Source organism: Phasianus colchicus, chromosome Z (genome assembly GCF_987193195.1).
Source record: "Phasianus colchicus chromosome Z, bPhaCol1.hap1.1, whole genome shotgun sequence".
Taxonomy (NCBI): domain Eukaryota; kingdom Metazoa; phylum Chordata; class Aves; order Galliformes; family Phasianidae; genus Phasianus; species Phasianus colchicus.
The window spans coordinates 35813074-35840422 of NC_143476.1; the positions used below are offsets into that span (position 1 = coordinate 35813074).

Below are 27349 nucleotides of genomic sequence, written 5' to 3' on the forward strand. Positions count from 1 at the left end.
TCCTCCTGTGGTCCTAAACAATGACTATTATGGTTCTCTAGAATGGCATACAAAGATCACATTGACACAGATCTCTCTTATATGGCACATTAGCACAGGAGAAAACCAACTTTCAAGGATGTCCTACTGTTAGACATCTAAAAAGCTGCAGCATTTCAGAGAAGTAGAGAAAATGAATTTTCTAAATGTATTTTCCCCACGAAAATCCAAGCAAGGAAAGTTACTCTGCCTGCAAGTGACAATATTAGCATGAAAGTGGGTTGCAGACGAGAGACAACTGCTCCTTTGCCAGAAGCACTTGAACTGGCATGTCTTTGTTTCTTTCAGACCACTCAGTTCTTGCACATAAGCAACTCACTTCTCTGACATTCATGACCAGAGAAAAGGCTGCAAAGAATACAGGTGTATTTCTGGCCTGAGGGCATCTTTCTTTCTTCACCTTGAGGGTGCAGCTGCCTTCAAGTGGTTCTACACTTCTCTTAGCAGGAACCTCTTTGAAAGATGTTGAAACAAAAAACTTCCAGGCCCTCCTGCTCACTATTTCACTATGGTCTGTCTCTGTGATGTAAACCTATTCCGTGTCCAAACCATGCTAAGATATTTCTTGAACGCTATGGCATGTTGTCTGTCTAAATCAATATTTGTGGAGTAATCTCCAGTTTTAAACAGTCTGCAGTTCCACAAAATAGGAGGTGAAATATTCATTTTCCTTTGCTTTTCATTGCTGTGGAAGGGGTATGAGGAAGACAGCTAAGCCTGGGCTTTACCCTTAGGTGGATTTCATCTGCTGCCTCTCTCCAGTTTTTCATGCCCAAATAACCTCCCTGCTTGTTGCTTGGAGCGATAGACATGGACACAATTTTATTATGAAATATGTAGATATATGGAGGATACATGCAGGTTGCTATAACAACAACTCGTATTCCTCCCATCGCCATCTCTCATAAGAAGCTTTCCAATGTATGATTTGCTTTGTTCAGGTACAAGAAAGGTAAGCCACCAAGGTCCCAGAAGCTCAGGACATTTGAAATTGTGAATCTGTGTTGTAGGCAATAACCTTCCAGTACAGAAAGACTTTAAGTACGGGTCAGTGTGCCTGTTACTTAGGTGCTACTCGGGAGCACAGAGTGGAGAGTCTTCTTAAGGTTGGAAGCTGGATTGCAGTACAAAGGTACAGATAAATAATTCCTGGCTCAAGTTTAAATAGCTACAAGGATCAACCTGTTGCCCATGGGTTTCTGGGGATAAGCAGAGAGGGTTTTGCAGGAAAAGGTAAACACAAAACTCCTGTTGCTACAGAGAGGAGACCACATAGGCTAGGCAGGCCTCCAGCTTGCCAATACAGAGGCTGCATGACTCCCTATCACAATGAGAATTCCTCCAAGTGCAGCCATGTCCAGTGTTGGCAGGATGATGGGTTCCTATGTCTTGTCCTGGCAATAGGTGCTGGTTATACAAACACAGCAAGGACCCTGCTGCCAGTCTCTCAGGCATGTGCATTTTGCTCTAGTCCAGCTGAGGACAGTCAATTAAACTGCAACCTGAGGAAAGATTCAGCTACTGTGAAGGCACAAGGAGGGATTTCTTTAAATTATTCTAGCAGTAGGCAGAAGTGATATGCAGAATCCAGATTCTCCTTTTCTGCAGGTTCTAGATGCCCTTGAGCTGGCAACAGAAAAATTAGGTGTCAGAAGCAATTTTTGTGTTTATTCCCATACTAGCTGTCCTAAAAATCTGCAAGATTTAAGTGAGCAGGGAATAATACCTGGCAACTGTACAGAGTGGAGAAAATAATTCCTTGCTAAAGAAATTCACATGATTCTTTGAAGATATATCTCTGTGACTGCTTTCCTTGCTTTGAAGTAGAGTGTAGCTTTCCTCTGCATGTGTTTCAGTGCATTTGTTGTGCCTTGGCCCGAGAAGTGGGAGCTCACTAACCTCCACCCCTTCCTCTTTGCCTGCCTAGATTCTTGTTTGATATGAAAGATGAAGACATCAGGAAAGCTTTTTGTAGAAATGATTACTCATCCCTCAGCACAGTGCTAGGGTATGAGAATCCAGCACAAATCCCAAACCCCACTTGGTCTGTGTTCAGTCAGTTTTCCATTCATTTTTCCACTGTGCAGTTCTCCATACCTGCACTGTAAGCCATAGCCTGCTCTTGGGTTTGGGCATGTTTCCTCACTGAGGTCAATTAAATAGCGCTCAGTTTCTGTGTTGCTCTGGCAGAATGCTTTCTGCACGTATCTGAACTGGCTTGAATCCAATAAAAACAGGTGCTGCTGCCAACATGAGTGGAGCAGAGGGCTTCCCCAGGGCTTCATTGCCCCAAGGACTGACATGGCTTTAGAGGTGCATGCCTCTGCTCAAAAAGCCACCAGTCTGCAAGCTGCATAATCTGCATTTCTTCACACTCTGTGGAAGCAAATTTCTGAGCAATACCAGAAATGATTTTGCAATGGAAAATTGATGTATTCTGTGACTTCGGTGTCAAAGAGAAGCATTTTAGTATAACATGGTTTTTTTTTTTTTTTTTTTTTTTTGAGGTCTCATGTTTGCTTTGATTTATTTATTTTTTTATGGGAATGGTTTGGCATGTCTGACACTAAGCTCTAAATTATTTTGATCAAACGTAACATGAGAGCAGCTGTCTTGACTCAGACAAAAGCTCCCACATCCCACCTCTTACAAAACCATAAAATAGGTGGTATTAGTACATGCACTGGAGAAGGACAGTCAGTATGACTATTTCCAAAGTACCTTGTCATCGTCAAAAACATGTCTGATCCAGGAGGTTCATGAACCCGATCTAACTCAATTTTTGAGGCATCCTTTAGAGTATACCTTTTCTCTGGCCATGACCAGGTTCTCTTAAAGCCCCTAGCATCTTCCAGCACCCACAGCACCCTTGGGGATTTTCAAGACAGACTCATGCGTTGGCTCTGAATCTGCTGTATTTGGTTTCATTGAAGCCTTCTATCTTACAGTGTGTGAGATGCCCATTTGCTTTTTCCAATCCATTCATGCTCTTATAGATCTCCATTTCATCCTCTCTCTCTCTCTCACTCTCTTTCTCTTCTACTCTTTATTTATACATTATCAGCTGTTCTTGTTTTTCGTAATACAAAAGTGGCATTGGACATATTTAGTGCTGTGCAGCAATTGCTTTCTTTCCAAAAACAGGAGTATCCTAAAAGGAAATAAACTCATGGCTTCCATGTTCTGCTTTCATCAATAAAAGTGAACTCCTGAATACAAATCTCAGTTTTCACAAAGTAGATTTCAAGATGTGAGTTAACTTGTACTTTGACTTGTGTTCCTTTCCCATCATTTGGGTCTATGAGTAAAAAAGTCACGTACTTTCACTTTCCAATGTTCCTAGTATTTTTGGTGAAGTGAGGGATGTAAAGTTAGTGTCTTGCAAACATTCCAGATATTCAAAATGTGCTGACTGTACGCTGTACTCCTCCATTCTGTAAAGGTAACTAACTATCCATGATGAGCACTTGTATAGAATCACAGAATCATAGAATCACTCAGGTTGGAAAAGACTTTAAAGATCATTGAGTCCAACCATGACCTAACCATACTACCCTAACTAACAACTCTCCACTAAAAAAATGTCCCTGAGCAGTAAATCATGTCCCTGAGTAAAAGCAGAATACCTCAGAGAGATACAAATATTTTGTAATAAGCTTACTGTAAGAGAGAAACAGAAAAACTGGCTTCCATGCCCATTTTCACCACCTCCTACAAGCCTAGTTTTTATGATCTCTTCACTTTCTGACACCTTTTGTCCACAGAATAACTCCAGCGATCTGGGTCTGTGTAATGATTGGCACCCCAACCTACAGCTTTCAGCAGCATCCTAAAAATGAACTGTACAACATCCCATCCTGTTGCTCACTTGCAATTTAGGTTGGTATCTTCCTCGGCCCCACATCACACCTAGCCATCTCTCCCTTCCCGTGCAAGCTTCATTTGGGTTTCTCAGCTGCTTCTGAGAAAACTTCTCAGGTTGGAGGCCATGGGCTGGCACAATGATAATGTAACCTGTGCAAGAGCAGATTGAAATGTCACTTTCGTCCTTGGAGGTGCAGAAAACGCTTTGGTCACGGTGAGAAGTTATCACAGAAGGATAGAATGGCTGAAGCTGTCAGGGTCCTCTGGTTCATTTCTTGGGGGTGACTAACAGCAACAGATAGCTAAAGCAATGTTGGAGTATTCACTGTGTTGTCAGACAGGATATGTATTGAAACAGAGCTGTTTGGTGTGAATCTGTTTCGAGTACTATACTTTCCTAGTGCTAGGATCCACAGTAAAACATAACCTTATTAGGCATGATTGGAAAAAAAAGATATCTAGAATTAGACAAGCAGAATAAGGAGGGAGGAGCATATACAGGCTCAAATACCGAAAAATACTTTACAAAAGGCTCAGTTTAAGCATGAACTCAACTTCTTTGTATTTTCAGTTATATACTGAATGAGAATTTGTTTCATCTAATGAATATCTAAAATCCTTGATGCTGGCTTTTGTGAGACCTTTGTTAGCCTGTACTTTTACCACATCTTTTCTTAACATGTCCATACATACCAGCAACATGTATAGTCACAGATCTCAGAGGAACCCACCAATAAGGTGACTGAGTGACCTGAAGGTGAAAAGTCCTGACAGCTTATTACCCATGTTGCAAATTATGCAGCCTTCAGAAGAAAAAAAAACTACTTCTGTCATCATGCTCCTTACATTCAGCCATGGTGCAAAATGAGAATGGGTATAGGTATGTGATTAGACTGAGAGCCAGTGAAGTGGTATTGTGAGCAATATTCCAGTTTAGCTCCACAGAAGCCCACTAGTTAGTAAGTAGTTCAAGTATTTTAATGCCTGCTGTGTTTCTGCCTACAGGGAAAATATTCTAAGTGCTTTCCCTTTCTCCCAAAGAAAATAAGTTTCCATTTATGTTTTATAAGGCTGTCTTGTCACATCCATTATAAGGCGTGACACAGCCAGCCAGAGAAGGTACAGTGTGGTGATTTCCATCATGTGTTTTAGCAAGAAAGCTTTTTTAAAGGGTAGAAAACATATATATGTACGTATATCAATAAACACACAGAAATGTAGGTCAGTTAACTGTGAAGATTGAAGTGCCTTATGCTGCCCTATGGCACATATAATGTGTTCAGCTCGACACAAACAGGAAAGAATTTCCCTTATTCTGAGAATATTAGGCCATTAACCGGAACAGCTTTTATGACCACTTTATTCCAACCTATGGCTAACCACTTATTTGAGGAAATAGCAGAGAAATGACTCCTAGGCTTTTGCTCTCTGAAGTACACTGTTAATACTGTAGACTTTAAAAAAAAGAAAAAAAAAAAAAAAAGAGAAAGCTCTGAAGCATGTTGAAGTTTTTTAACCCCAGAGCCATGCAATGTCCTGCTCCATTCAAAAGTGCAGAGGGAAGGAGGGGATTGGAGGAGTGTTCCTTATGCTATCAATTTTATATAAAGAGTGGATTTAAAGGTACATACGTAAATTTTGAATGCCTATGTGTGCACAAGGCAAATTGTCTTCTGTGAGAACAAAGCAGTGAGATTTCAAGCTGTCAGCTGATGACAGGCACAATTTGTGACACTTCAGTTGTCCAAAAAGCCAATTTTCCTGTTCCAAAATAACTTCAGCAGAATATTTTTGTTCAGCAGTAGTATTATTAAACTCTTCAGACAGTTATATGAGTGTGCGTGTGTATCTCTCTACATAAAATCAGCATGTAAGACCATGCAGTGTATTACAAAACCATTTGACACATGCATCATTTGACCACTTTGCCTCTTCAGAGTTCATTGATAAAGCCCTCTCATCACCTCATGTCTTAGTCTTCAACAGGAGTTGTCCAGGCTGTTGACTCCATGTTTTGAGAGAACCTATCACTAAAAGTTTCCTGATCTTCCTTTTAAATATAGGGTTTTCACTCAAAATGCCTTGGTTTGAGGTCCAATATAGACATAAATCATTTGTGTATAAGTGATATCATATGTCCCTTGAGGATGAGAAATAAAGGCTTAAAATCCCTAGAAAGTGGAGAATTCCCAGTAGGACACCCAGAAGTGGAACAGAAGAATTACTCTGGGGACTCAAGGAATCCTTAAATGTCTTCAAGCCCACCTTTACGGCTATGAAGCATTAAAATAATAAAAACATTTTTTCAACAGCTAAAGGATAAAAAAGGGTGTTGTTCCAGTAAAATCTGGGGCAGATGCCCTGAAGACAAGAGCACCAGCTGTATCCTGGTGTGCATCCGGCCCAGCACCAACACTGGGCAAGGGGACGGGCTGTCCCACTGTGCTCAGTGCTACATGCAGGTTGGAGTGCTGCAATTTAAAACCGACATGAAACTATTAGAGAGTGTCCAAAGAAGGGCTAAAAAGACAGTGAAGAGTCTGCAGGACAAGATGTACAAGTTGCAGCTGAACAAACCCTTGGTTCAGCCCAGAGCAGAGGAGCTGACGGGAGGCCGCCGCTGAGGGGAGGCCTCATGGTGGCCTGCAGCTCCACACAGGAGCTCTGCTCTCTGGTGACAGGGACAGGGCCTGAGGAAATGGTATGGAGCTGTGTCAGGGGATGGTCAGGGGTCAGGGAAAGGCTGTGCCACAGAAGGCGGTGGGCATGGCACAGCTCTTCAGGGCAGCGGCCATGGGAACTGCCACAGCTCAAGGTTTGGGTTTGTGAAGTGCTGTATGGAGCCAGGGGTTGGACACATAGTCCTTCTGGGTCCCTTCCAACTTGAGGTATTCTGTGATTCTGTGATTCTATTTACACCTCTGGGAGCATTAATCTGATCTGAACCAGAGGTGGGTGAAGAGAAGTGGTTCCCATGCAGCATGAAAAACGTAAAACAGGCAACCCCTGCAGGTTTTGTAAGGAGAAAGACAGCTAGATCTCCTGAAGCAGATGGGAGAACCTGCTGCCCAGCACAGGCTTGTATTCATGTTTCTGGAGGTGACCTTAAAAATCACAGGCCGTGGACGTGGTAATGGTGTCCTTTGAGCTGCTCAGTCAGCCCAGCCTCTGGGAGCTAGCACAGGCCAGCTGCTAGCACATGTGGGTGCTTTGGATGGAGCTATCTGTCCCATTTGCACTGCAAATAAGCCCAGTACAGTCTGGTAGCTTCACCATCTGCCTTCTGCCCTGATGTCCTCTGTTGACCTTGCATATTCCTGGCCCAGAGTATAGAACAAAAAAGTGCATCCATGTCCCTTTAACTTCCCTCCGACCTGCAATTTTTTCTCTCCTCCTCTGGGACTGTGCACGCTGTTGCTGCTCTGTCTGCCGGCAGCCAGTGAGGAGAATTTCTCCTGTTGGTGAGCAATCAGTGGGTCGGAGCTGGCACCCTCCCAGTAGCTCCTGTGAGCCAACAAGCAGAGCACAGGTGAAATGGGACTGGTGGCATCTGCACAGATGTGTGTGGCTGCCTGCATGTTCTTATGAATCTGCTACCCTTAAAGCCTCCATTTCTCTGACAATCTCTCCTTCTCTTTCTCTCTCCCTCCCTCTCTTCCTCAAATTATTTTTCCAAGGAGAAAAGGAAAAGGCAGACGGAAATAGAAGGCAAGAGACAGCAGCTTGAGGACCAGATACTTCAGCTGCAGCATTTCAAGGTAAGGGATCGATGCCGGAAAGGATGGATTGACTGAATCTGTTCATTATTAGAGATGCAGATCACACGTCGGAAAGCTGGGAAGAGCCCACTCCGACATGAAGCAGCTTTCACTGCTGGAGCCTGTCTCTTGCAGTGATCAGCACTGCCTGCATGTCGCTCTATGTGTTTCATGCCCAGAACTGCGCTGCAGAGATGGGGCTGGTAGGGTGTGAGCACCAGCAGCACAGCCGTGCTGCTATGACAGAGTGCTGCTATTTATTATACATAATGACAAGACACCAGTCACTGCAGGTTGGGTATGCACCGTATGGCTTCGGCAAGCATTTTCTGCCTGCAGATCTATGTTAGATTGTGCTGGAATCTGTCGTTAGTTGTGTCTGTGTCTGTGTTACAGTATGCATGTGTGTGTGTTTAGATCTTTAATTGTAGGATGAAGTTGTTAGGAGTACATGGGAGAATATGTGTACATGTACATGCAGGGAGGGTGCTGATGCATATGGGTATGTCTACATGGAGAGGCACCTTTTTAACAGGGTGCCAAGCTATCTCCATTCCTGCTGGACTCCATAACAGCTGCAGATAACACCATCTGAAAGCCATCCTGGTTATTTCTATCATCTGACCTTCCTGCTAGTAGCAGTTTGCCTTTACATTTATGTGCAGCAAAGAGAAGAAAAGAATTGTATGTGCGATCTTTCTTGTAATCAGTGTGCATCTGTGGTCAAACCTCATTAGATTTGTTCTGTAGGGGAGCCTAAGGAATTCAGTAATTAAAATGTCTCGGAAAGATGACCAGGACTTGACAGTTTTTCCTTGCAGCAAGTCAGCTGGGTTGTGATTTAAAAAAAAAAAAAAAAATTATGTTGCTTGCACAGTAATTTTATGAGCACCTGCATGGGGATGTGCTGTGCTGAATGTTTCTTCTGCCCACGCCTGCACTGGAAGATCAGGCTTCCAGCTATGCCACAGGCGGGATCCTTCCTCTGCATCTCCAAAACACTCATATTCCGTAGACTATGCCTAATTTTCTGGCAAATGTAATGCAATTAAACTCAAGTAATTGAATGCAGCCCACACAAGTACTCCGTCAGGTTCACTGTAAATCTACAGATGGCACATATTGTCTTCAGGGTCATCAGAAATGTGACTGAATTTCTGTGGGGTAACAGGAGTTGCTATTTCATTCAGGTGGCCCTGGGCCACAGACAAGGGAGAATTTCTTCTTACCAGCATAGGCTGATGCAGTAGGGCAGCCTTTCCAGCGCCTTCATGATGCTTGCTTGCTTGCTTTTTTGCTGCAGAGCTCTTCCTTTATCATATTAACTGTTTGCAAGCTAACTGAATTATGCTTTTCATGAAATCCTTTAAGCAGAACCCTTTGGGAAGCCAGTTCCAGCAACTGCTCTACTTCATCTGATTTCTTGTGATATAGCTGCTACTAAACTGCATTTTATCATCCTCCTCAGGGAAAAGCTGAGCCCTCATGGTGGTGCAGTAGGGTCAGCTGGAGCTGGCTCCAGTCCTGCTGTGATGGTTACCACTTGCTACAGTTCAGGCTCTCTGCATGGATTTCTTGACTAATACATGTGAAAATTAACTATATCTCTATATTAGTTAGCTCACAGCCTATAGCAAAAGTGATAATCACACAGGAAGCAAAGGGTAGATCAGGGCACAGACTTTTAAAACAGTAGCTTCCTCGGCTAAAAGAGTGATCAGACTTAAAGTCTGTAATCCTGGGTGTGAGGATGAGCACTGAGCTATGGTAGGAGGTCCTCAGCCCCTCCATTCAGTGTCTTCACTTGTCATCTGAGGATAAGTGTGTGGCCAACACACTTCCTCAGATAAGTGAGCAGTGGCCTGCTCAAAAAGCTGCCTTCATCACCTCACTGAAATTTCAGGATTCATCCCTAACTGCTGTGACAGCTACTGGGAGGACAACTACCCCAAGCCTTTTTTAAAAAAGGAGAGAGAAAGAGGCACTGCCAGGGTTATTTCCCATTCTTCGTGGAGACTTATGAAATAAAGCTGCGTTCTCTTGTTGTACTTTGTTCAGTACAGTGGTTGCTTATTGGAAATAGCAGGGAGCTGGCCAAAATGGTGCTTGGCTGCCTCGCATTTGAGAAGCTGCTTGTCTTCCCCATCTCCCCAGGGCTCTCCCTCGCCTCACTCTGAATTTCTTTTGGCAAGGGCTTCATGTCTGCTGCTAATGCTGCCTCGAGACCTATCTCTGCCTAAAATAAGGACATCCATCTTCCTTCAGAAATGTTAGGTAAAGCCTGGCTTATTTTCTGAATTGTATGTATTACAGCCTATACAGAGCAAGATATAAATCCAGGTCAAAAAGACCAGAGTTGCCTGGAATGCCCCTGTATTACTTAAAATGCTGTAAGGGTTTAATGTCATTGTAGAGTGTAAAGACTTTACATTAGTGTTCATTAAAATCACTGTGGAGAAGCCTTTGAAAATAATATCTGGGTTAATCCTATGTCTGCGGTATCTGGGTTGATCCTGCAAAGTCTAACTGATTTATTTTACCGTAAGATATTTGTACCCGAATTCAATGGATTTGGTTTATTTTTGTATGCTGCCAGAGTGCACTTAAAATGCACTGTGTAAAATAGCATGTTTGGTTACCTAATAAAGGATCTGAAAGCTGCAGGGGTTCTGCTCATTTCTAGCAATTTTGTTCACATAGGAAAAATACCTAATAGAAATAATTTATTGCAATTGTTTATTCCAGATTGCCTACAGTGTTCAATTTGCTGATGCCAATTAGTCCTCTGGCAAGATGACTTACTCTACTACACATTAATTCATTTTCCCTTGTTACATACATGGCTGAACTACAGCTACTGCCCTTTTGTCCTAAGCAGAAGAGCCCAGCAAGCAGTGGAGGTAGCAAATATCCACCTTAAACCTGGATGAAGATTTTAGAAACGCATTTTGTGAAGACTTCAGAGAATTAGGGTAATGGTTAGTGGATGATGACATCAGGGCAAAAATATTATTCCAAGATGAATAGTTTATGTGAATTTCTGAGTGATTAAAATGTGTAAACCTGACGTGGCAGACAGTCTGGTGCGGTGTAGACTCTAAGGATGGAATTTCCTCATTTGTTTCTAGAAATTAGGCGTTTTTACAGGCAAGGTGTCCACATGGTGCTCCTGGGCCATCTGGGTGCTCTGTTGAATGCAGGAGGTGTGTTTGTCTAAGTTACAATTAAGTTACTCACTGAACTAGCGATGGATAATGGAGGAAAAGAGGTGCTCTAAAGCCCCCTTTTTTGAGACAGAAAAGGCTATCTTGCTTTAATAAGAGGTGATCTACAAAATCCACCGTTTTCAGAACACTTTCCAAGTTTATAGGAACTGGAAGTGTTAACAGCTTTGTAATTTAAAAAAAAAAAAAAAAAAAAAAGGCACCTTACGAAAGTCAGTATCTATCAACATGATGTAGTTGAGCAACTCAGTTGAGGAAGCCAATACTTGGTTTTGGCTGATGACTTTCACTGAAAATACAACCTGCAAGAACCAACAGCTTTTAAGAATTTGTTCAGCTAGGTAAAAGTGGAGTGGACCAGTTCTGATGAAGCTGTTTACTATTTCAAATAAACACCAAGACAGAACAGGTTCTTAACAAGATCTGACTGCCTCTATTGTTAGATGAACAGGATTTCAGTAACTGTTTATGGTGGATCTGTTTGGTAGCAGCTGGTAATAAAATAAATAGCACAAAACCTCCTAATTGAATGAAAAATGATTTCTCTGCTACAGCTTTACTGTTACAATAAACCCATTTACCACAGTTATTTTATTTCTGGAGTGATATAAGTATGAAGGACCTATTTCTGTTAACAGCTATTTCTTAAAGTGTGCAGTTCGTGAACACTTAATCTATAACATAATTATACCTTTACTTTGAAGAAGGAGGAGGTCTTTTTATGTTATAGATACTATGTTAAGATATTGTTTTAAGCTGAAACTACCTTATCTAAAAATGAATTTTAATTTATTTCAAAATTAGATTGTTAGCCACAATTTATTCTAGTCAAAAATTAACTGCAGTCAGAGAATATACATAGATCTTTCCATCCATATATATGTGGATATACAAATAAATGCAACACTGTGGAAAAGCGGAGATAGTTTCTGCAAAAGGGGGAGCTTTGCTACTCCTTTATCATGAGTTCTTTTATGAATTTCAAATAAATAAACCCTTAAACTGAATATTAGCTCAGCCAAGCACAAAAAATAATGTTTGGTGGTGCCATCAACAGACTCTGTACTTTACAGGGTCAGTGCAATAACCTTCAGACCCTGTTTTTGTCAATAGTTGAGCACCCTTTTTGATATGCAATGTGCTATAGCAGTCTTGGGCTGACCCTCTTTATTTCACATGCTGGAGCACACCGCTGGAATTTTCTGCCAGCTCCATTTTCCAACCATGTTTCTGGAGCATGGAGAAACTGAGAACTAATTCAGAGAGAAATTTCCATTTTCAGAGCATAGGAGATCCTTGTTAAGCCCCTTCTGTGCATCAGCATCTTTGTGATGGCACCATTCCTTCCCTGGAGAGCTTGCTTCCTATGAGAATTCAAGCTGAGAAGGGAAACACTCTGAGTCTGTATGTCTCCTTTATCACCCAGAAAAGAAATCCAGATTCATTAGCAAAAAAAAGGAAGGAGGAATAGGACTGAGTAGCCTATGGAGCTGGGGCACTTGCTATATCTGAATTGCTCTCAGGGATTTAAGCTGCAGGATATCCTTGCAGAGAAGTTTTCGGAAAGAAGGGATTTCAAAAATCCGTGCTTTCTTCTCAAGAAATCAGAAAACAACATTTTTATCCTCAAATAAAATCTTTTAACCATAATGGAACAGCTTCTCCAGACAAACTGAACAAGATGCCAACAATAAAACTGTGAAAGCGTTAGTTCTTTGCTCACTTTTCTCTCTTGCTTGCATGTCACAGCCACATTGCTGAATATATGGGTTTTTTTTGCCAGTATATCCCTCTAAGAACACATTTATTTAGGAAAAATTAATGATTGGTTGAGGTGTACTTCAAAGTGGGGAAGAGTTATTCTGGGATGGCCGCAGATCCAGGTGTTCTGGATATATCCCCATACAGTCACCACACTAGCACTCAGGTTTCGGCCAGGAGCAGTGTCCTCAGAGCGGGTCATAGCCACGCCAGCAGTTTTCATTTCAGCCGTACTATATCAAAGCAGCTTGAAGATGTTTACATCTTGCTTCGAAGCCAGCTTTTCCTAATGGACTGATAGGCACTCAAGAATGAATTCACATGACCCAAATTCATCTTTCTAAAGCAAGCAATATAAGAACTCTTAAAATGACAGAAAATAATAAAGGAGCCCTAGAAAACAGCTTTTCTTTTTCTCTCTTTTGACTGATAGCGTATCTAGGAAGGAATGGTAAACTGAGACCAAGGACAGATCGAATGCAGAGAGGTAACTATTCTTTCTGAAGATAATAGTAAAGATAACAGCAGTAGTGTAGTAGTGACGACGAGTGACAAAGACAATTTGTTTTGGGGAAAGAGGATTGCCAGTTTTCAAATTTTCAGTTTGTGAACCATTCCAAAATAAGTTAATTTGATTTGTTGTTGTTGTTTTTTTTTCCTGTTTGTTTAATTTATATTTTATATTTTATTTTATTTTCTCTCAAAACCATTCTTTGTTTCCTTTGAAAACATTGAATGAGTACTTATAGAGAAAACCAAAACATATCTAAATTTCTGACACTAAAAGGTAAAAATGTGATCAAAATCTTTTCGTGTGTGTTTGCAAAAGAGGTTCTTATTCAATTTCCATGCAACAGCACCATGTCCAGTATCCTTGGTCTAGCTTAAGACAACTTCTTACTCTGGCTGCAAAATTCCCTGGGAAATAAGGAAATTCTCATGGAGTGGTACAGTGATTTATGTGTGAGAGTACCCTAGAGGTCTCCATGTACCCTCACCAGTGGGATCAGGTTGCTCCCATCCCATTGCATTTGGACTCTTGCCCAGGATGAAGATCTCATGACCTCCCTGGGCCATTCATTTCCAGGTCGAGCCACCACCCTGGGACTGCATGTGCTCTCATTTTGATATCACTTCAGCAGTATGTGTCTTCATGTTGTGCCCAGAGCAACAGTTCAGTTTACTGATGCCTGAGTGAAGTGTGGAATATTGGACAGAGCCATCATTATCATCCTACCTTGAAGACATCTGAAAACTTAAGTAGACCTTCCAAAAACACTGAAAAATAAACCCTAGTTGTCCAGCTTAGGTATCACTGTGGTTATTTTCACTTGCTAATTCAAGAAGAGCTTCTAAGTAGCCCAGAAATAAGAAAAATATGTATGTGTAGAAAATAACTCATGATCAACCCATGTTTCACCTTACTGTTGTTTTGGTCTCAACATCATCTGAAGTCTTCAATGAATATTTAAAAATTCTCATGTATTACTCCATGTCTATGATGCTAACCCATGTATCCTTGGGTGATGAGTGATAAGTGATGTGAGCAGAAGAGACACAAACTTTTCATCTTCTCTCATGCAGACTTGACAACAACTCTTGCTGTGGTGGGTTTCCCTTCAGCTGAAGGAACTTGGATTTTATTTCTTCTTCTTCTTCATCTTTGTATGGAAATAACTGTCTGCTTGGTTTACAGTTAAATAAAATATGTGACCTGAGCAATTTAAAAGCAAAACACACAAAATATTTACACTAGTTTTCTTGTTAATGGATGGGAAGCTTACACTGGGAACGTAAAACAATTGGCTCCTTTTCTTTCCAAGGAGTTCCTAATTGGACCTCAATCTGTACAGCTTCATTTTCTGTTCCTGAGAGTTTTTAAACAGACAGCGTGTGACCTCCAAGAGGGAGCTGCAGTTACGGGCACACCCATCCCTCTGACAGACTATGAGATGTGCGCTCCCCATGCCACAGCAGGTGTGGTCTCCATACCCTACCAGTGGCACTGGCTGAGCTCTAGCCCCTTCCAATGAGCACAAGCTAGTCAAAGCATCTTATACATTTCCCACCCACTCCTGCAGCCATATTGCTCTGCTCAAAGCTCTCCTGCCCACAGTGCTGCTTCAAGAAAGGAAAACAAATAGTCAGGGGAGCCAAAGGACTGTCAAATGCACTAGCAGCAGCCAGCAGCTGAAGGCAGAAGATTATTTCCTCAGTGTCTTCCAGCTATAGTGATTCCAGATAGCAATTTTCATAGTCATGGCAATCACACATTTTCACTCATCCAGCACCATGCTCCAAGCACAACTTTTCTGCAGATTGCTGTGCCTCTCACCAAGGCAGAAGGAGGGGATGAGCTGTGGACACTACAGTGGCACAACACCTTCTGAATGCACATTAAACGACTACTGGAAAACATCTGTGACTCTTGGTCAGAACATGTGTTTCTCAAAAATATTTGTTGAGACGTCAATTCCTCAAAAGATTTCAAAGAAATTTTTGGTCAGTAAAATCTTGAACTCTACATAAAGTATTCCATCTATTTATGGATACAGTATTTCTTAATGAGCTGGTTAGGCTCCACTAACTAACTTTTTGTTGTTGTTGTTGTTGACTTATACCTATCCTAGCAGTGATATTCTGGCTGAGGTCAAGGCTGACAAGTTTTTCAGCATGATTTCATTCCCTAGCCTGGACAGTGTTTCCATTATACCACTGTATTATGCAGACATGGTCCTTGGGTGATAACAAGCATCTTAGATGATGGGAAAGGCAACAGAATTTTTAGCAGCTAAGCAAAATGCTGTTTCCAAGATCACCCCAGTGATCTGGAAACTGCTTCCTTTTCTGATCCAGTCACAATATGTATGATTGCATCCATCTCACAGCAGAGCCGAAACCGTATCTCATCTTTATATTGCAAACAGACTCTCCTTTGCTGAAATACAATGTATGGAAAGTCTTCATCAGTCTGGACATCAGTTCAGCCACCAGAAAATGAAAAAGTACAGCATCACTCAGAAACACAGTTTGAGCTGCTTTTTTAAAATTTGGGACATATTTGCCATCACTGTCATGCTGCAAGATGGAAGGGAAGATTTGTTGCATTGTCTTTCACTAGACAATGAGATACACACGGATTTGAAAATACGAGCATCCATGTTTTGTTAGAGTAGAAGAACTGAATCCATGCAGGGGAAAAATCTCTTCATTCCCAGTACTGTACTGTTAATGCTTAGTGATCTTCAAACATCAAAATCCAAACAGTTTTGTCAGCGTTTCAATTTGGCAAAGATTTCAGTAATATTGTCTTTAATGTAGCACTACTGATTTCAATACAATTACACCAGGGATCATTATTGCCTCTGTTCTGCAGCACAGAAAATACAACAGTATCCTGAATCACCCAAATCTGACAGTGTTTCTCAAGATTAGGCATATTTACTGCAGGAGGCTATCTTCAGTCAACTTTTGACATTTGCTTCTTTTTGAGATTATCAGCTTCCTTGAAAATGTACTGAGCTGCAATAGGAAGCACGTCAGCAAGCACTTCTCTCAAGGAGAGGCAGTGATTGTTCCTGTAGACAGTTGTAAATAAGAAAAATGAAAAGGAGAGAGAAGAAAAAAGACCTCAAAATGTAGCAGCACAGCATCAACTGTCTTTATGTTATCAAAGAATGTCAAATGGAAAACCTGGCAAATGCCTCTGGGCATCAGATGAATACACTGCAATTGTGCAGGACTAGAAATGTGTTTTTCTTTATGAACAATGTTTATCAAAGGAGGTACAAAATCAGCAAGATTGATGGGTTGAATTGATCACCAGCTGGGGCAATCTACAGGTGACTCTTAAGGTCCTTTGGTGGCATATCAGTGAATGGAAGTGGGAATAAAAGGATTTACTTGTTACACTAAATTGTCGCCCAATAGTTTTATGCAATATTAAAGTAAAATGCAACATTGAAAGTAAAGAATGTTTTTTTTTTCAGTACAGCAATTCTACTCTGTTCACTGAAGGCACTATGCTTTATTTCCTTGACAGTGCTAAATGTAAACAACTTAAAGCCCTTGGGTTTTACTGTCCTGAAGTATGAAACTGGAATTTATTGCACATAAGAGAGCTGAGCACTGCATCTGTGGCTGTCACTGTGTCTCTTGTATTCCAATACTGGCAACAGCTTCTTTCTGTGCTCTCCAAAATCTATTCTCTTATTTCTGTCCGCACCATAATTTGTTCACAGAATTGTGACCTGTTTACATTTTTTTCTTAAAGCACATGAGGAAAATTTGCTCTGCTTTCAAAATAAACACAAAGCTGCTGGGTATCTCTGCCATCTCCCTGTGTGCAGAAAAACCAAGTCACCTGAGAGCTGTGGTGACCTAGTGCAGTGCAATCCTAGTGCCCTTTCCACTTCAGTAGCAGAAAGCCTTTTTAATGGCGTGATTTAATTTCTGCTGAAGGATTTAGCCCTGAAGAAATTGTACTCTCTCAGTAAACGAAGGAATAGTTGTACCAAACTTTACGTGGCGTAGCTGATTGCTGTACCAGTGAAATGTTGCTTTCTCATAGTAGAGCATATTCACATTCCATTATTGGAACAAGCTGTAGAAATGCCTGTATATTTGCAGTGGTATAACTGCCCGCTCTTGCAGTGCTCTGCCCTTTCAGCAATGTCTAACTATACAGCACAACACAGGTGCATCGAGAAGTTCCAAGATGTAGTAGAGAGTTAAGGCACGTATCAGGTAATGATGGAAGAGTAATACTGAAATACTAGCATGTGACTGCTTCAATTACAGACTTAATAAAGTATAACATTGGTAACACAATATTGTTAACTAGGGGTAACTCAGATGGCAAGCTGACTTCAGGCTCTATTCTCATACTAGTGTTCTCTGTTTAACAGAACTGGGGAACACCTCTTTTTTCTGGGGTAAGTTTTGCAAGAATTTTAGAAGATATGTAATCCAGATTTCATAGCTGTGAAGGACAGATGGCAGTGAAGCATCTTTTATTTCCAAACACATCTGGCTCTGTCCTGCATCTGGCATGTCAGCTTCGATGTTGACTGCCTCACAGGACTGGAACACAGGAGCTGTATCAAAGCATCCCACATGGCTGTATCACCACCTCCCTCTTCTGCCCTGTTTGCTCTTGGTCACTTCAGATGTGTCAAAGCCTTCCTTCTAGGTTTCTCATGAAAATGGCCTGGAAAATGTTTGCTTGGAGGAGGTGAGAGATTTTTCCAGTTCAGTCTACTGCTTGAGTGTCATGTCAAGGATCTGGCAGAGAAGAATAGATCCCACAGCTGGCAAAGCTCTTGTGCATAGTGCCCCGATGTGTGCCTGCATGTTTGTCTGTTGTGTTTGCAGAGGGTATATAAATACATGTAACCTCAACTTATTGGCAAATAGATTCGCTGAATTTTAGGAAGTAGTCCTCATAAATGTTTCCATTTCACAGAGTCTTCTTGTCTGGATTCTTTGGCATAGTATTTAATGATTGCCTTCATTTTCACCTTACAAAGGGGTGCCAAAAACATCAAAGCTACCAGTTTCTCTGGTTTTGATAAAATATGCTGACATTTCACGCAAGAGGATTTTCATAGGATTCTTGTCTCTAAATATGTCTTTTAAAAATCCCATTGATGCTTTCCAGTTTCAAGTGCATGCTATTAATAGGTCAAAAAAAGAGGCTTCTGGGAGAAAGAAATCATGTGAGTTTGTAGCTCATATGTTTCACATAAACAAAGGCCAAAAGGAAATCTGTAGAAAATATCTTTCTTGGTACACAGCGTTTGTACTGAAGAGACTGGCCTCTCCTGCCTGAACGTCATCATGCAAATTCTGTGAAAGCACGCTTTCACAAAAAAGCCCGAATTTTATCTATCCTCCTATAATGAGTAAATGAGTAAATGAGGAGTGACTGGAAGCTAAGTATCTCTTGATCTGTCCAAAGACCAAGGGCCTTTTTAGGACTCCTGGAGCCAAATCTACAAGGAGTTTAAAACAGAGAAGGCTGCCTTCATTTTTAGAGTTTGATCATTAGAATATGGAGCTTTATCCAACAGAGCATCACACAAAGTATCAGATTTGAGGCCACAGCTGGGTACGACACATGCAGCAAATACATTTCTGCATCTGCATGCTAAAAAGACATGGAGCAACAAATTTCTGCATGCTGCATTCCATTTTAAAGAAAAGACATACAATTTCTAAGGAGCAATCAGCTTTCATTCTGGTATGGACTGGATGTACTGCAGAAGGTACCCCTCTGAGCTGTGATGTGAAGGCCTCTTAAATGCGAAAGATAAGCACAAGTTTTTAAATGCGTAGTACACAAAAGATGTGAAGTCATGACCTGCAAGTCCCTCTTTGACTATTATATTCTGATTCTCTGTTTGTCTGGGGTTCTCCAGAGAGAGGACAATTCAGTAGTGCCATTGGGCTGGAGGAGATGATGAACTTCTCCAGGTCAGCAGTCTTGTGGTTTCAAGCAAAGGACCCACCAGGAAATCTTACTAACAGCCCACAGGAGATAGTCGGAAGCGCTAGTAGGTGATAGTGACAGCAAAAGGGCTAATGAAATGCAGAAGCTGTGGCTGAAAGTAAATGTCCTTAATGTTTTATGAACATCTCAAAGGCCCAGCAACTATGAGTAAAACAGACTTATCCACTTGTCTTTTGCTTTGGTCTGTGTCTGCTGCCTTATTAAAATGTAACTGCTTGATGTCAAATAGGCCATGCAGAGACAAAAATAGCTTATGCATAGATGCTATGTCTATATATACACTGAAAAACTAACTAAGCTCAGTCTCTCATGTCAAAAAGCTTTCTATTTTCGGCTGGGTTTGAAGCCTACTTTTGGTGGTGAGTGTATTCTCTTTATATGTAGTTTGCAAAAATCAGGTTCTCTTCCAGCTACAAACACCTCATTGAAAAGACTGACAGTGTACATTCAAGCAGCCTCTAAATTTTGATTTCTTTGAACTGATGATTTGTTTTTTAGACTTCTCTGGAGAGGATGCACACTTTCACATGCCTCCTGAGAAAGCATTTCCAATCACTTTGGAAATTCAGAATGAAGGCTCCCCTCTCTGGCCAAGGAAAGGGTTAGTTTGTCAGTTCCCTGGCTGACCTATGTTTCCACCTCTCCATTCCCCTCTTGCCAAGTCCCACAGCCCAGCATGGCTTCGGACTGTTGATTTTTCTTTCACCAAGTGAGCCCTATGAGGCCATGTCCTGTCAGCATCCCCTGGGATGGATTTGGCGAAGACATGCAGGCTGATGAGCTGCTGAAAGGATTGCTTGGCAGCAGTGCATCTCCATGGCAGATCTTCCTGGGGGTGAGCCACAGCTGGACCACACAGTGGTTAGGAGAGGTTGTTGCCATGTTTTTGTGTAGAAAACCACAGTAAAACTCCCCAGAATTCTTTTCCAGGGTATAAGTTATTGTTATTTTCTGTAGCAGTGCTGCATCCTTGTATATCCACTGTTTCTGAAAGACTTGTATTTGTTTGTTTTAATCAGTTTTTGGCTGAAAGATAATGTGTGTGCTTGCTTGAATATATAGATTTACATGTTGTGTGTCTGTGTGCATGTCAGTAAATATACAGAGATCTGTCATATAAATAGGAAAAAAAAATGTTTGATTAATTCAGTAATGGAGTGATTTTACTTTTCATGAAATGCACTATACTTAGAACATACCACTCTTTATTTTTTTATTTTTTTTAAGCTCTAGGATGTTTATGAGTTTAATCTTTCCAGTGCATGCTTTATCACTTGTGAGAGATCTAAGCTTTTTTTCAAAGACTTTTTTGGGTGGATTAAACTGTTGTTTCTATTAGGAACAAAAAATAATTTCAAATAAAGGAATTGAATGTAAACGCAATGTATACTGCAAAACCAATACTGCTAAATTTGTGTAAGTATCTAACAGACTCCCCAAAATTCACTGCTTAAAGCAGTGTCTGTAATTCAATGGAAGTAATCTAAAATTCAGATGCAGATGTAGCTCCTTCTCAGTCTTAAGATAGCTTTTTTCCTATCTGTTGCTAAAGTTTTTGTTTTTCTTCCTGATAGTCAAAAGCTCTTCGGGAAAAATGGCTCCTGCAGGGAATTCCTGCTGGCTCTGCAGAAGAAGAAGAAGCCAGAAGAAAGCAGTCAGAAGAGGATGAGCTGAAAGTGAAAAAGCTGGAAGAAAATATACACAGGTAGAGACTGTTTCCCTTTGTTTTGCATAAGAATAGTCTCTCCCGTTAAGGCTAGAAATATCCCTAACTCATGCCTCCATCCCCATCTCTGGTGGCAGTTAACAATATCTGCCTAGGGAGGCTGTAAGAGACAGGCAGACAGACAGCCCAAAGTGTGTTCTCCCAGACTTCCACAGTTGGTAAATTAGAATTATAGCAGTATCTGCGTTGGATGGACTCAGACGGATTTTTTTCATGAGGGAGCTGAAAAGAGGGCTAAGTTTCCCCCTCAGATGCAGTTGTATGACTCAGACAACACTTGTGAGATTCTCCATTGCTTTATACCTCCTACAGCCAAAAGGACTTCAAAGAGTAGTGGCACTCTTTTGCACTCTCTTTTCTTTTGTGCAAATGACTTTTCAAAATGCAACAGCAGATGCCATCATCAGATCAATTACCTACAACTTTCCTAAGCAAGGCTTGGGCTTTAGAATTTCTTCCTTTTATCAGTTCACCATTGCACTCTAAATTAATGTTCGTTCTTTCTTAATGTGTGTGTGTGTTTCCCTGTTTTATTCCAAACAATGGATTGTAAAGCTCTTAAGGAAAATGGTCTTATCCCTCACAAAACTAATTCTAGGACTGCTCCTTCTGCCAGTTAGGCTGTTTGAATTTAGTTTTTTTCAGCTAGCAGAATACTTGTGGAAAGTTGGTCAGATTTGGTGCCACAGATTCTACAAATCTACCAGCTGAAACATGCAAGGGAGAAAAGAAAGAAAATAAGACCAGTTGTCCCAGGGTTGAAGTATTAGACTAGAATCCGGTCAGTTTTATTTGCTTATGCCAGGTTTCTTGTGAAATTTCTTGGAGAAATTCCTGCAGATGTTTTCTAGGGATATACACAAGGAGATCCACGCTGAGTTTGTAAGACACTGTGGAAGTAATGTATTAGCACGACTGTGAGAATTGACTCATATTACTAGTCTCTCTCCCGTTATTAATATTAATTTAAACTGAGCATGTGCATCATTCTTCTATATCTGTGGTTACATAAGGCAAGAGAGTTTTTTTTTAAGTTTCATACACTGCCTGATCCTTTACTCCATAAATTAATGCAGTAGATGGGGAGAATACATAGACTGAAGTTCAAAAGTAAGTAGTATAATACATATTTCATCTAGTGGTGAATGCTTCAAAGTGGTAAGTTTTCTGACCCCATCCAACAAAACGCTTCAGCATGAACTTAATTTCACCTATATGAATACCACCACTGAAAGCAATGAAACTTCTGTGCTTTAAAGTTTTACTTCATTAATTGAAAGAATAGGAAGTAAGTCAAGCAAAATCCTTATTCATGTGGTTTGTGTTTTTATATTCTTTAACTGCAACCATGAAATGAAGTCATTAAGTATTTGGAAGTAATGGAGCTCCCTTCAGCCATGGTCACAAATGACAGGTCAGCATGTTACCACTAATTTGAAAGGATATTTGTTTGACAGCCTTGCTAGCAAGCTGAAATTCCCTGGCATCTTTCCAAGGGAACTCCAAAGAAAGTAAAATCTATTTTGATTTTAATAACACAGTACTACACCTGAACTTTAGAGACAGGACAGTAGAAATTCAAGTCATTAATTTAATCCCCGTTTACATCTGTGACAACATGACCCTTTGAAACACAGACCATCAAGATAAGCTGAGAAAGAAAAGGCCAATCAGAGATGTAATATGTCAGGTATGTTATCTGGAGGGCTGAAGCTGAATTAACTCATCCTGAAAGCATTTGCTTGCTTCTTGCACAACTCATTTAGGGTTTGTCTCTTCTGGAAAACATGCAAAGTTTTTGCACTTGCTCTAAGAACAGTGTGAAACTTTCTTATTGAAGTCAATGTCCATCTTCTTCTGGTAACAAGCAACCATGCCCTGCTTTAACAGGGGGGAACATGCAGCCACTCCCTTCCTCTTGCAGAAGTGCAACCCATCCTGATCTCAGAGAGCACAATTTCCCCTTCTTATGCTGAACTGCTTAGGAAGCTACCTTTCTCACATCTCTGGGTTTGCTAGACAAACATTGATGGCACAAGAGAAATATCAGTCTTTATATGACAAATCATAAACACTAGGTCTGCCAAGCTGGGTGAGCTGCAGTGTTTAGAGTAGAAAACTGAATGTATTTGAGGCCAGAGTAACATTCAGCAATGAGGACACAGACCCATGTAGGACTGAGTTATCTGGAAGTACCAAATATATCTACCTTAGGGCAACAGTAGAACTGGCTATGGATTTGTATATGGACTTCAGGGCCTTGAACACAGCAGGAATGATTCAGTTCAGTTTTGCTTTTTCTGGCTTATTTTATGTGACTTGTATACTAAAAAAAAATAATCTTCTGTTGGATATACACATGCTTTTAATGTTTAGTCTTAAGCTAATGTTGCCAGTTCTCCTCTGTTTGGTAGCTGTTTTATTTTAACTGGGGCAGCAAAAATGCATGAATGTACAGACTGCTGTTTGTTTATTAGACTTTCCTGTTATCATGATATGAAAAAGCACATACTTCAGCTTGGAGCCTGCAAGGATATGCACATATGAGTAAACTTACACAAGTAAGTACAATGATTTAATGAGCTTCCCCAAATGTAGAAGAGTTTGGAAGAAAAAGGTCTCCATTATTCAGCATTTCTTCATAACAAGTGACAGAAAAAAATGCCAGTACCATAAAAACAGAAATAAAGCAGAATAGCCCACAGTAAAGAACGTGATACAAATAATGAAATTATATCATGCAGTTATGCTGTTGATTACCTGCAAGTGTATATGGAAGTGCAAGATGAAGATACAAGTTCAAAAGTAAAAGATTAAGATGTAGTCACAGGAATTATCTATTAGTGGGTTGCAGACAATGATCCATTGATAGTCATGATTAGCTCTTTACCTTTAGAATTTAGAAGCATGTGTACACTAGGAGCAGTATTTGCATCCAACAATTCAAAGTGAGAATAGAAGAATAAGCAGCATTGAAACAAGTTTTGTTCTGTACTCCTGGCATTCATGCTTGTCCAACTTGAGTCATCAGAGTAAGTCTTGTGCTGCCTCATGAGAAAATGCTGGTATTCTCTCTTGCTTTCTTTCTTTTTTTCAACTGGTATGGCTAGTGGACTTAATAGGAAAACTAGATTCCTATTCCTAACATTGATTGAATCTTAGATGGAAGGTAAGGGGAAAGGGATTACTGCAGCATCAAGTGCATGAAACCTCGCTGCAAGATAGGTGGTATTGTTATATAAATGGTAGATCAGAGCCAGACATATACTTGAAATATCTATTGGCATATACTGTCCTGAGTCACAGAGAAGTTTTGAAACTAATCTAGTTTTCCTTGTTCTCACAAAGAACCTGGGTCAGCATTAGAGGAAAGCAGACAGTCCTGTGTTTCTTTCCCAGTGTTGCACAGTGACAAAATTATCTTCTGCTTTCTGCAGTTGCATTAGATTTTGAATTAATGCTTCCAAAGGAGCAACAAATAAACAAGAACCACTTTCCCTTCCTTTCATCACAGAATCACAAAATCACACAAATAGGGATTGGAAGGGACCTCTGGAGATTCTCCAGTCAAACCTCCTGCTAAAGCAGGTTCCCTACAGTTTGTCATGCAGGAAAATGCCCAGGCATTTCCTGAATATCTCCAAAGAAGGAGGCTCCACAATTTCTCTGGGCAGTCTGTTCCAGTGCTCTGTACACTCACAATTTTTAAGTTCTTCCACATAGAATCATAGAATCACAGAATTGCTCAGGTTGGAAGAAACCTTCAATATCATCAAGCCCAACTGCAACCTAATCATATTATCCTAATTCTAACAACCCTCCACTAAATCACATCCCTGAGTACCAAATCAAAATGATTTTTTCAGTCATGGACAAAAAAATCTTTTTTTTGGGATAGTAGTAATATAGATGCCCAGTGAACTTACACAGACACATTCTGAGTGGTGTGTTGTAGATGAAACAGGCACTGGAATGTATTGCATGCCTCCCATGACTATTTTTACTGCATGACAGTCTGTTATTTTGCAGCAGTGAATGGAAAGTTGGCATTCGACATCTGGGTATTAACAGGCAGAATTCATAAAGCAGAGCAGCCCACCCACAGCCTGCTGCTCCCTCACAGCATTTGAAAGGCTCCCAAAACTGTTTTGTTTTACTAGATTACATTATAGTATGTGCTGGCGGCCAGTGTTTACTACAAAAGGTGTAGAGTTTTCATTGCTCTAAAACTTTCGTCTAACACACCAACACGAAATGTTCTGTGAGAGCATATCTCCTCACTTAAGAGTAGATACCAGTTTGAGGCACCAGGAATGGACCCGTCACACTCCTGGAGAAAAGAAACTCACAGAACTAAACCATCAGTAAAGCAGTGTATTGAATGCAGCTTTAGAGTATTGAAAACACTCCATGGTTTGGTGGAGTGCTTCACCCACACACATGCTGGTGGTAAACCATGGGTGTGCAAGCTCCAGGAGAAGAGTTCTGTACATTGATCCTTTGTGAAGAAGAAGCCCTTTGTAGGTCTTCTACATGCCAGTGTAGCAGAGGAAGGTCTGTGCTTTGGTCCATTGGTTACAAGCTCTTTCTTGGGGCAAACATTTGCTTACTGGTTGCTGGTGACTTACTGGTGTGGGCAAGTGACAAATACAAGCTGAAACTGCCACCTGCCCAGCAGTTTACATCTCAGAGAGCTGCTGTGCTGCACTTTTCCATACTTATAAAAGATTAGGAAGTATTTAAAGTTCTCATGAGCTGAAGAATGCCTGTGGAAGAGACTGAGGAACAGGGACCTCACACCAGGAGGGTGAGTGGCACAGGGATTGGAGTCATTACAGTCATCTGTCTTGAGTGAAAGTGCAAGGTGCTCTGATGTTCTGTTACTCAAGCTGTGCCTGATTTACCAGCTTCTAGACATCAGGATAGATGCATATCCAAATGGGAACAAATCTTAACAAAACTGGCAGAATTTTTTTTTCCTTACTTTAGTATGCTGGAATCTTTCTTGGTAGATGCTCAAATGTGAGTATTAACTGAGAGGATGGGCTAGACTCTGGGAAGAGAAACCTTTATTTGAGAGGCAGGGTTTTTGTTATGTTTTGTTTTGTTTTCCTTAATGTACTTATTAGAATCACAGAATTCTCTGCGTTTGAAGGGTCCTTTAAGATCGTCTAGTTCATCTACTATCGGCAGGGACACCCACCACTAGACCAGACTGACTCAAATCCCCATCCAGCCTGGGCTTGAACACCTCAATGGAGGGGGCATCCACAGCCTCCATGGGCAACCTGTTTTTCTTCGTTACTAACAGACTATGAGTATATCACAGAACCGTGGCATTAGTTTACATCTACACTGAAATCCCTTCTTATTGCAGATTCCAGCACATACAGGCATAGGGTTCAGCTGAACTTATAATCGCTGCTGCAGCTTTGCCAGTTTATCTCCTCCTGGTGTCCATTCCTTCGTTTTCCTCTGAGGGCAGGGTTTCTCTCCTGTTTTTTTGCTAGGATAAAAGGGAAGCATGCCCCGGCCTGGGAACTGCGGCTGTAATTATGTATCTCTTGAGACTGATACTAATAGACTTTCTGTGGCAGAGAGAAAGACAACATGTGTAAGTCAGACCTGAGGGCACACCTTCAAAAGAGGGACCTTCAAAAGAGGGATCATCTGATGTCAGAACCAGCTGCTCAGACCTTCCTGAGAGCTGGAGGTGCAAGCCAGAACATGAGGAGGCATAATGGTCTTCTTGGAAAAGTCTAATTGATCTCCCTGCAGTCGGACTCCAGGGGGATATGAACAGTTGCAGAATAGTGTGCTGCTGCAGAGAACAGTATGTCATGTGCATGGTCCACATGAGCATGAATATTTGCAGCTTCCACCTCGATAGCAGCTGGAGCAAAAGTTCAGTTGTAGGGAGAACATTGTTTATTCAGCATTTTGGGGTCTAACTAAAATGCCAGATGCAGCTTGTTAACTGGCCTTTGGTCTTCCTCTGCATACTGCCTGTATGAACAGTTGCACTAGAGAGCTCCCCAGGAGTGAAATAACAAAAGCATCTCATCTCCAGGCAATCTCTTCAAATTCTGTTCTGCTTATGAGGGAAGATCAAGCTTTCTGCACAGGAGCAGCTTTTTGTCCTCACACTTTGTGTCTGGTTCTCCAGCAAGTCTGATCAACATTAGAGTTTCTGTGCTGAAGATGTAGAGATTCCCATTTCAGCAACTCCTAGGAATATGGTTTCCAAAACAGCACATCCTTCACTGCCCATAAAGCTTTTGCTGGGATGTTTTTTAAAAGGGCTACATTTCTTAGAAAAATAGAGAAACAGCCAGGCTAAAAACTTCAACAACAGGAAATCTCAGATTTCTGAAGGAACCTACTCTGCAGTGGAATTAGAGAATTCCTTAGAATTTGCAGGATGATCTCAGAAGAGAAATTAATTAAGAGTTGCTGGGTGGCAAAG

At 41.0% G+C, this 27349-nt stretch overlaps 1 protein-coding gene across 6 annotated transcripts in view; it reads left to right on the forward strand.

Moving 5' to 3' along the window:
* PALM2AKAP2 (PALM2 and AKAP2 fusion) overlaps positions 1-27349 on the forward strand; it is a 243269-nt gene that overhangs the window by 35714 nt on the left and 180206 nt on the right. For all 6 annotated transcript variants that reach the window (XM_090131477.1, XM_090131478.1, XM_090131479.1 and 3 more), the window contains exons 2-3: positions 7581-7661; positions 20732-20862. In XM_090131477.1, the coding sequence (XP_089987603.1) occupies positions 7581-7661; positions 20732-20862 (212 nt within the window). The remainder of the gene's footprint in view (positions 1-7580; positions 7662-20731; positions 20863-27349) is intronic.